The 10,904-nt window shown below is 38.1% G+C and overlaps 1 protein-coding gene across 2 annotated transcripts; it reads right to left on the bottom strand.

Annotated features, from left to right (window-relative positions):
- Nucleotides 1-5: 5 nt before the first annotated feature.
- Nucleotides 6-9,338, bottom strand: pla2g7 (phospholipase A2, group VII (platelet-activating factor acetylhydrolase, plasma)). 2 transcript variants are annotated; one of them, XM_054762292.1, is made up of 11 exons: nt 9,190-9,338; nt 8,074-8,201; nt 7,259-7,409; nt 6,883-6,976; nt 6,724-6,792; nt 5,303-5,456; nt 5,061-5,174; nt 3,338-3,429; nt 2,096-2,266; nt 1,871-2,019; nt 6-385 (listed from the first exon to the last, which is right to left on the bottom strand). In XM_054762292.1, the coding sequence occupies exons 1-11, from the start codon at nt 9,245-9,247 to the stop codon at nt 285-287; spliced, it is 1,281 nt and encodes a 426-aa protein (XP_054618267.1). In that variant the 5' UTR covers nt 9,248-9,338; the 3' UTR covers nt 6-284. The 2 variants fall into 2 exon arrangements, with proteins under 2 accessions (XP_054618267.1, XP_054618268.1); XM_054762293.1 differs by lacking the exon at nt 9,190-9,338 and adding an exon at nt 8,855-9,183.
- Between the last annotated feature and the right edge of the window lie 1,566 nt (nt 9,339-10,904).

The following is a 10,904-nucleotide window of genomic DNA, read 5'->3' as shown; positions in this document are numbered from 1 at the left end:
CCGTGTTAGGGTAGAAACTTTATTTACTAATGAGTACAAAAACTAGAAGGCACTTTTTTTGCAGAAATACAATAAGCATTGATTAAAATCATATCAGAAACTGCTGGTTAATATTAAAGATTTAAATAATACTTTGAAAGTGTCAGTTCTTTAAAAAAAAAAAAAACAATTACACTGGCAGTCTTGGTCAACAATCTTTGTCTGTTTTAAACAGTTCACCTGATGAGGAGGTCCTGGGTACTTCATGCAGCATAGAGTAATAATATACCGGTGCACACTGCAAGTCACATGGCCGACTGAAGCAAGGTGACATTAGTTCCTGGAATGAGGTTTTCGTCATTCCCGTCAATCAGAGGATCCCACTGATTGAAGTCCTTTTCCAAACCTGCAAAACAAAACAAACAAAAATCACAATTTCAAACATTGCTCACACACCTGTAAAAATACACAAGATCCCCGCATTATTCCCAGAAGTTAATTTTATTCAATATTCTATAATTATTTTTTCAATGTAAAAATATTTTATTTATGGGGAAAACCCACCCATTTGTGCTTTTTCTCTTAGAAAATTGCCTGTATTTTCACAGAAAAGCCTTCCCATTCACCCCAAGTCTGTTATCATTTATAAATATGTGATAGAGCAAAATACATCATCCAGAATACACATACGCACATATGATGTGACATAGGTTTACAATGCGTAGCTACGGAAGCACTAGCTTTTGACAGTCAAATTGCTGCAACGTGAACATAAAGGATGCTCCGATCAGGTTTTCATGCTGCCTACACCGATCACACAGACAGTCAATTTTTAAATAAACATTAAAAAACCATTTATTGTCATAGCTTCTTTCACGCCAAACAAAAGGGAAAATGTTTGTTTTACCAGAACATTAACAATGTGCTGGTATCCACAACTCACGTTTTGTATTTCAGAATGCATTTCTTTCTAGTGCTCTCACATTAACTGAAAAAATGAATGAAAAGCATGCATGCAGGCGCCTCATGTGGTCGTGGGGGGCTCCCTGGTGCCCCCTGGGATATATGATATAAAAGGGGAACTATAAAATGTAAAAAAAAATATCTGACTTACTTTTTCAAAATCACTGGTGAAACTTAAGAGGATCAGGCGCCTTCTTTAAGAAGACTTTGGATGCAAGAGCCAAGCAGTCGGCAAACTTGGTTTCCTCCACCTTCGTCGATGTACGGCCATCCAGTCCGACGAATCCAACCACTGTTCGGGCTATCACGGGCGCGTGTCCTGTCCATCCATCCATTTTCTATACTGCTTATCCTAATTAGGGTTGCGGGGGTATGCTGGAGCCTATCCCAGCTGACTTCGGGCGAGAGGCGGGGTACACCCTGGACTGGTCGCGCCTGTCCCGTGTTTTGGCTAATTAGCCGCCGCCCGGCCATCGATCACATCGCGAGCCCCAAAAACTAACCACACCCTGCCAAGTGCCCCTGATAACTTTAAAAGCATCGTTTTCTTTCTTTCAACTTTATGCTTCTAAAATTCTTTTTAAAAATTCTTCATATTATGACATTTTTTTCTCTAAGATTACAACTTTATGCTGGTTCTCTTTTCCATTTTTAAATTTATTTTTCTTGTTTTGTTTTTTATTTATTTATTTTCCAAGGAAAGTGTTGAAGGCCAATTTAAAAAAATGCCACATGCCACCAAATTACTTTTCTTTTTTTTCCATTTTTGCTGTTTTATTAATTGTTCTAATTAAAATTAATTGTATTAATTTGTTCCACAAATGGCCCCTGGGATGCACTTGGGACACCCCTGGCTTAGCGTGCCAAAAATAGGCCTTTTTATGGGTGCTGGGATTAGAAAGATGTGCTTATTAAACAGCCGTCTTACCAAGATGTCTTTGCAAAAAGGCGAGTGTTGCTTTGTTGCAGAGATTGATGGCGATTTCTGGGTTGATGTCACTCTTCAGCTTCATCAGCTTCCCAATGAAGTCTCCCGTCAGAAAGGTGAAGTCTGGGAAAGCCTGGTGCACCGTACCTCTGAGAGAATGAAGAGTCAGAAGACGAAGAACAGAGAAAAGCTTTCCAGCAGGTTCACTGCACTGCTTGTGCTTACTTGATAGTCATCATTTTCCTCTGGATGTCGCACGAGTCCAACTTTTGAATGCACTTAATGTTCTCAGCCCACTGGAACTTCTCTGAGTTGATGAAGAAGATGGGCTGCTTTATTTGAGGAAAGGTGTCGTCCCGTAACGGCAACATCCAGGCATCCAGCGCCACAGCACACCTGACAGGAAGGTAGAAGAATGGTCGTATTATTAAACACCTCTCGGTGGCCAAGGAAGCAGTGTTGGAATTCAGTAATTCAGTTCTTCAGGCACTGGGATCCAATATTATTTTAAAAGCCACATTGACTGGGTTGACCGTCAGAGCTAGTGCTATGTTTCGTTAAAGGACCGCTGAACAAAGTGAGAAATCTCAATGATTGACGAAAAAACAATCAATGAAGCATAAAGACATAAACATTTAAAATATTGTGGGCTTGTATAACATTGGTACGAGTTCATGTTACCCGTATTATCACGTATTTATAAATTATTACAGACTTGCGGTAATGTTTTCTGCGGAAAAAAGCCTATTTTTGTAGAAGAAAATGAAAAATTTCATTTTTGGACCAAAAATCAATCAACATTTTAACATTTATTTTTCTTAAATATTTTTTTTCAAATTTTTAACTTATTTGTTCACTATTGAGCAATTATAGCAATTTTATTTTGATTTTATGACAAACATGTTTTAAAATTCATATTAGCAATTTTATTTTCATTTTATTATCACTAAATTTTCTTTAATTATTTTAGCAACAATATTTAGACTTCTATCACTTAAAAAAAAGATCTATTAAAATGTAACAAAATGCATTGTAGAAATGTACTGTATCATAATAATGTACACAATAAATGCATGAATATGTATGATTATTTCTACTTAAGTAATGTGAATCAGCCAGAACCCACACTTGCATCCTATTGAACATGTGTGTGGAGATATATGTGAAAATGCTTCCCATCCAACCAGATGGAGCTTGTGAAGTGCCCAAAGATAAATGTGCCAAGCTTGTGGCATCATATTAAAAAAAATTGAGGGTGGAATTGCTGCCAAAGGTGCATCTTCACAGTATACAACAAAGGCTGTGAATACTTTTTCTTAAAAAAAAAAAAAAAATAAATACATTTGCTAACATACTGTACAAAAACACTCTGTTCATGTTGTCATGGAGTGTTGTGTGCAGAATTTTAAAGAAAGATAACTAGTTTTAATTAACATTGTGAAATGTAACAAAAGAATGTGCACTTACTTGAATTTAGTGTCTTTAGCCAGAGCCTCTATAGCTGTTGCCCCTCCAAAGGAATGCCCCATCACGGCTACTTTGCACACATCCATGGAGTTCTGGATGCATACAAACAAAGGAGTAAACAGCTATTCTTATCTGCACATATATTGTATGTATACACTAACACAAACATGCAGGTGTCAGACAGGCACAATGCATCCCAGCAGGTATCTTCTGGATTTTATTCATCGTAATAATACACCCAAGTGTGTGAAATGATAATGAATAATTCATTTCATGCTTTGACAAAAAAAAAAATGAAGGAGGCGATATGGCTTATCTTGTACTATGGTCATGGTCATGGTTTAATTCATTTTGAACATGCATTCAAGTTACGCTGGAGTACATTACGCAGGGCAATTCACAGTTCCACATGTCCAAAAAGGAGTAGGAAGAAGCCAAGTTTATTTAATCCTACCCCTCATTCATTTCACATCAGTTGCAATACATTTGTTCACCTCATGTATTCCAAATGTACTCTTTGCCAATTGTAAATACATAGGAAAGTACTACGTCTTCGTGTAATAGATAGTGGCTACTAACATCTCTTTCCCCTTTGGGGGAGAGATGTCAGGACATTGTTGGAAGCAGAAGACAAGTGATGGCACAAACCTGCTCCTCTATTTAGAAAAGGGCTTTTCTAGTAAACACAGCGGTCTTCTTTCAGAAGAAGGAACATTCCTTTGGAGGAAAACAATGCATATTCTGGATCATCTCTCGGGACCTCTTGAGAGGAGCGCTGGTTTGAAAGAGGTGTGAAAGCCATCTGGAATGAGGTCGTCTGCTTTTAACAATGTCCTAACATAACATAGTAGTAGAACTAGAACTACTACTACTGTGCCACTTGAGAGTCAGCGAGGAAGCGGTAGTTCTTTCTTTGGCAGCAGCCAATCACGAGCTATCAGTGCACTGGCGACGAGCTTGTCAACCCATTGGAAAGGTCAGCAGGTCAGTATATATAACATATAACAGTATAACAACATAACAGTCTGTCATCTTTCGAAGAACACTTTCCTAACAATAAATTCATCACACAGCAACTTAACACCCAAAAGGTGTACCTGACAAATATACAAACATGTACAAATATGAGTTTAAAATGGTGGGAGGAGTATCAGTTTTCCAATGAGGCACTGCATATGAGCAACGCATTCATTGAGGCGCTGCAATGATGTCACCCTCCCTCTGGGCTTTGGCCTCCGGGTCCTCTGGCTCCCTCTAGTGGACAGAGGCAGCATTGCAGCACCATCCACCATTTTCTATGCTTTCGATGGTCCTCCAGTGAAATTGTTTTCTCAAACATAATGCATTATGGGAAAACATGTTTTAAACTCATATTGGTACATGTTTGTATATTTCTGAGGTATAACGTTTGAGCATTAGTTGCTGTGTGATGAGTTTAATGTTATTCGTAAATGACACCGTGAGTCAAGACTTACATTGAGTAATTACCTCCTCCAAAGGGTTGACAAGTTTGTCGTGAGTTTTTTCATAGCTCATAATTGGCTCCTATCAAATAAAGCGCTGACTGGTCCTCACAGACTTGTGCGTACCACAATATGCCATTTTATGACGTGGACACGTACGGCTTATACACAGGTGCGGCTTATTTATGTACAAATCTGTTTTGTCCTCTAAATTTAGAGGGCGCAGCTTATACACCGGAATTTACGGTAAGTTTCTTTACCTGCAATGTGGTCCAGTCAAAGTGTGTTTGCAAGACATTTTTCACCGGTAGCCCTGAGTTTATGTCCGCTAGTCTATCTAGAGCACGGACGCATTCATCCGCCCTTTGGATCACCTGTAAAGGACAGACACAGCCCTTGCTACATTCTCAATTCAATAAAAATATATAGTGTTATGTGAAATTGTGCTATTGCAAAATTCAACCACAGTAGTAGTACAATACTGTAGTTTAAGGCTTCATACTTGCTGGTTTCTGATGGGGAATTCTTGCTCTCCTTGCCGCAGAGTTCTGTAGTATATCCATTCCCTCACTAGATTGTCTGATGCGGATTCTTTTGTGGAATTCTTTGACTCGCTCTTTTCTCGAAAGTGATACGTGGCTGAGGCAGACAGGTCTCTGCGGGAAACACAAGAAAACACATATTGGATAAATGACACAATGATTCAGCTGCTGCTTTCAAGGCTGTTGGGAAAACTGAAATATTTCATTTTAAAAAACATGGCTGAAGACACCGATAGGCAGTTTATTTTGTTTTGTCAGAATTTCAGAATTTATTTTTGCAACGAAGATGTACTATGCTGTACATTTTATGCTTTAATTTATCCTTTGCCACGTCGCGCTTCATGTCTTTTCAAAAACACATTTATTAATAAATCATGCCGTTTCGTGGTTCGCATTATCAGTAAAAAAAATATGCATATCTAAGCAAATGTTACGTATTTTGCCCAAATTAAACATTTTCAAAGATAAAAATGGCTAAATGAAATGTAATGTAGTATTCTACACAGGTCACTAGGTGTCAGTAATGTTACTGTAATGTTGCGTGAGACATACAAGCACCAGATTTGATCGCCAGGACAACAGGCTTTTAATGCAGGTTTGAATTATCTCACCAAAGACACAATAATCCCAAACACGAGCTACGGTTGCAGCTGTAACCCACGCTAAACTAAAGCAAACATGAGCACGAGTCTTATTTATGTCTTCATTTCTTCTATTATGTCTTCTATATTGGGAAATACAAGTGTAAAGATGACTATAGGGGTATTAGTTCATGGCTAGAGGGCTCTAATAATGTTAAAAACCATATTTAAAAAAGGTCATAAACAGGTTTTCTATGCCTTTACTACAAAAATATTCCATTCATAAATCAGATATCCTACTTTGTGGAAATTCACTTATCCCAGTCGGGTCTGGAATCAATTAATCACGATAAACAAGGATTACTGTACTGTACATTTGCACTTTTATGTGTTAAATTGGCCTGTTTGAGTCGGATGCAACCGAATTTTGTTCATGTGACAATGCCACAGTGTTACGTTTACAGGGTCCCATGTTCACCACACACTGATGTCATGTGTATGTGTGACACACCAAATGTGGGCATGTGACACAGCTAATGTGAGCTAAACGTGTTGATAAAAATAGACTTCCTGTTACACAACTTTAGGCCCACGTATTCCAACACAAAAGCTGTATCAACACAATATGCATTTTGATCAACACTGTATTCATTACAACATTCAGGAATTCAGGATTCTTTCTCTTTATATACATGACCGACTAAAGCCTGTCAAGTCATGTTCTTCTCTCTTCTTCAGCTCGTTGCAGCCAAAGTCAACACTGGGCACTATGAGTCACGACAACACTTGGATTACAGTACCTGTGTTCCACGGAAGCCACGATGAAACCCTGAGAGGCGAGTTCTGTACATATAGCTGAATACAACGTCCTAGCAAAAAAACAACAACAAGGCAACATACTTAAAAGCATTCCTGGTATGTTAGAAAATGTATATTTAAGTCAATTAAACGTAAAATACCTGAAGGCTCCCAAGCCGTGAGAAAATATAACGACTGGACATTTCTCACTGCAGCTAAATGGTGCATCCCAGTAGGCTGGTATCTTAAAGGAACCTGAAATAAATAATACACACTATATATAGAGATATACTGTATAAAAAAATAAAACATTATTTATGTTTAAGATGGCTTTAGTTTCATTTTATAATGGGTAATACAAGTGTAAAGGTGACTATAGGGGTGTTATTCCATGTCTACAGGGCTCTAATAATGGTAAAAAACATATTTAGAAGGTCATTACATTCACTTATCACGGTCAAGTCTGAAAGGATGAAAATATAATAAACAAAAAAAGAATAAACATCAGAACACACGTGTTGTAAAAGAGAAAGTTACCAAAGAGAAAGTTGAATATTCTTTCACTGAAAGTCCTGTTGATTTTCATGAAGTCTGCCAGACCGTTAAAGTATTCTCTGCTGGGGATCCAGTCGGGCATTTCAGCTTTGTCCATCCTCTGACAAGGATAGTAAAGGCGGAAGAAGCTGCCCTGTTAGGGAGACACAAGCACATACTTTATAATCGCCACATACAATCAGAAAGACAGTTGTTTCTCATCTTTGGTATGTATATTATGTCACAGATAGTAATTAGCGGCACTCAGTTGGAGGCGTTTGTAACAGTGAGAGCCAGGAGGACACTGGACAAACTGCTCTCCATCATGACTCCTCCAGTTCCGTTCCCACAGTAAACGCTACAGGACTTCAATCATTCCACACGTCATCCAGTTCTACAATACCTCACCTGTCAAAGATAATTCACCACATTATTTTGCTGTACTGTCTGCCCTCCCTTGTATAATGTGTACATTTACCATATTCCACACACTATTTTGAAAAATGCAAATCTTGTTTATCTTATATTCTTTTTTTTTTTATATTGTTTTTTATTTTATTATATCTTATTCATTTTGCATTGCATTTTATTTAAGAGTGTTTGGCAATGGAGCTTCTGTAACCAAGCAATTTCCCTTGTCTATCAATAAAGTCTGTCTAAGTCTAAGTATAAGTATAAATAGTAAAACTACTACAAATTAGAGTGTCTTGATATTGTATGAACATGTTGTCATTCACAATAACAAACCAGCACACCACCATATTAGCAACACAACCGTATGTTCGGTAGATTTTCATGTATGTTTCTCCTTCCTTTACCTGCACTGTGTGATCCATCATAAAGTCAGTGCAACCCACTGCATTGGGACCCTTAGGTGGAGGAATGTGAAGGTTGTTACGGAATGCGTTTCCCATAACGGACAAACCAAGGATATACCTCCTCTGATCTGTACAAGCCAAAGGAGGACAAGGTCAACACAACTCGACACACTGCATTGGTAGGTAGGGTCGGGTGATACTACAAATGATAGTATTGAGCTGATATCAAGTGAATACAGGGGGCTAGTACTGCCGACACAAATACTCTTTCAAGATTCTTGACTGATTTTGTCTTTAATTTGTTGTTCATGATCAGAATAGAACACACGACAAAGATGGAACATTATTTAAAAATATATAGGCACAGTAGTGGGGTTCAGCCATACTGCAAATGATGATGTTGATGCGATACCAAGTCAATCAACACTAATACAGATTCATTTTTTTTCTTTCACCTCATATTTAATATATGCTGACACACGGCCTGTTAACACACACATCAAACAGCGACGTGATAATGTTCTCTCTGGAAAAACACACGCTCCAAGCTCGTACTGGTGGATGACTCTGTATTCATTTTGTGTTTTTAAACACAAAATAAACTCAAAATTAAACTTTTACAACACTTTCATTTAAATATATATGTATATAGCTGGAGTCAATAAAAAGAAAAAATAATGTTTGTTAGCTCTACCAGTATGTCCTCTAAATAGCAACAAGAAGCCTTGACTGCGAGCTGGTTTGTGTTATATATATATATATATATAAAAAGAAACCCAACCTCAGTAGTATCGCTGCTCGAAGTCGACAGGGCAAAGTTTTCGCAGTTAGTGTCGCAACATCAGCAATGATTTGACTGTGTCTCCGGATGAAAGTGGGAGTGTTGTGGCAGGTTAGGCCTGCTACAACGAAAGTCTTCAGCTTACTGCTAGCATGACTCATGTATAGGTTTACTCTAAGCGCAGAGTACCTAGAATTAGTTATATTTGTACATGGCACTTGGGTCACATTATTACATTTCTGACAATAACGAATGCCATATAACTCGTAAACTTTGAGACCCTGGGTTACACAACTAATAATTAGCGTGTCTATGTACGTAACGCGGTCACTTACTATTATGACAACGGTCAAGGTATCCCAATGACGTCACGACTGAACAGCGGAAGAACATCTTATCAGCAGCGTTTCAATTCCACTTCCGTACTTATGCTTCCTGAAGGTTGTCACTGCGCAATACGTACCCGGAACGCAATCGGTTCAACTGGGTTCTACGCATGTGCAGAACACGTCTACGTCCGATGGGCCTATTTTTCGACAGCCACATGTTAGGCATGTGTAATCTACGCCATTCGTCTATCTATTTACGGCAGCAAGCGTCTCCCCCTTATGTTTTTTTTCGCCACTGAAAAAATACACACAAAAGCATTTGTGAGGAAGATATGTTGGGATGGATGATATTTCCCTGAAAGCTGAATCCTCTAGATTAATCCATCATTCCACTCTACTTATGGTTGTTTACATTGAAATATAGCATTTTCTTTTTATTCTATGTATTTATGTATGGTATACGTAACCGGATATGACGTTTACGTCTGCGCTACGTGCATTGCGTACGTTTATACGTAGCTCAGTCTTGGTGGATGCGCTGATCTGTACGAAAAAAATCTGGATTAGCCCATTGGCCAATGACCTGTGACGCCACGCGGCCGCCATATTCCCACTCACAAGAGACACTTCTCGGACAATCTTTTGCCTTCGTGGTGAACGTCTTTTATTAATTCGGATTGGACACAAAGATGCCTGCATGTGCAGCTATTAACTGCACAAATCGCCAGTTCAAAGGCTGTGGACGAACATTTCACCTGTAAGTATGATTGAAATGTAGATTTATGATTGATAATTTAAGGGTTCCTTTGGTGGAGAGTGGAGTGGCGTTTACCATTGTGTGTGCCCCACATATTGCATTTTGCGTCGTAGTACGGATGATTGCCTGTTGAAAAATCGATGGTGGTATTAGGTCTAATCTATTAAAAGAATTACAAATTCAAAAAACGTTACTTTGTTAAAGGATGCAAGTTTCTTACTTTGTTAATTAGCAGGGATCTATTCTTATGTCAGAACTTGTGAGTTGTTAAGTCTGCTGTTAGTTTGTTACCCACTCACACGAAATACAAGGTTAGTCTTCAGACTAACCTCGCACAACAGGTGTACTTGAGCTTAGAATTCTGTCGATATCATACCATACCTGAGTCATAACGGCTTTACATAGGGGGGCGTGGGGGATATGTAAACAAACAACCGCGACTAGACTACTAAATAATTTGCGGTTGCTTGCAAATATTAAAAAATACGTTTTTTTTGTTTTCCCAAATTTAAAATGAACCCCCATATGGAGATAATGTTTAAATAAATAAAAAAAGAGAAATTTTACTCACTTTTTAGACTTTTTACTTCTGTATGCATGGCGACGACAAGCGTTGATCAGTCAGTTTTATTTATATTTATACACATGTTTTAAATTTGTTCCGTTTTTTAAAATCCGTTTTCTTTTTTTATTTCGGAAGAAGAATTTAAAAGAAGAAAATAAAAAGTAGACTATGTTGCAAATCGGCAATTTTGAGCACGTAAACGAAGAACAAACAAGGGCCACATGTCGAAGAATAGGTGTAAGACTTTGATCAAGGCGGCGGTGTTTTGCACTGTCGATCTCTCAGATATTTTCGATCGTGTAAAATTCCTCTGATGAAATGTATGTCCGGAATTGATACGTTTATATAGCTCTATAATAGCTCAGAGGAAATTTACGTACTTTTTTGTTATATCATGAT

The sequence above is a fragment of the Dunckerocampus dactyliophorus genome, chromosome 19 (assembly GCF_027744805.1).
Source record: "Dunckerocampus dactyliophorus isolate RoL2022-P2 chromosome 19, RoL_Ddac_1.1, whole genome shotgun sequence".
In the NCBI taxonomy this organism is placed as follows: Eukaryota; Metazoa; Chordata; class Actinopteri; order Syngnathiformes; family Syngnathidae; genus Dunckerocampus; species Dunckerocampus dactyliophorus.
The sequence above is the reverse complement of the archived record's forward strand: the minus strand, read 5'-3'. Positions and strand labels throughout refer to the sequence as shown.

What these genes read in the sequence shown, in the direction of transcription:
- pla2g7 (XM_054762292.1), bottom strand. Translation starts at nt 9,247, where the DNA reads ATGTTCTTCCGCTGTTCAGTCGTGACGTCATTGGGATACCTTGACCGT. An exon ending in CACGGCTTGGGAGCCTTCAG is followed by an intron (nt 6,793 to 6,882) that starts GTATTTTACGTT and finishes TTTTTTTGCTAG; the next exon opens with GACGTTGTATTCAGCTATAT. An exon ending in TCCCCATCAGAAACCAGCAA is followed by an intron (nt 5,175 to 5,302) that starts GTATGAAGCCTT and finishes TGTCCTTTACAG; the next exon opens with GTGATCCAAAGGGCGGATGA.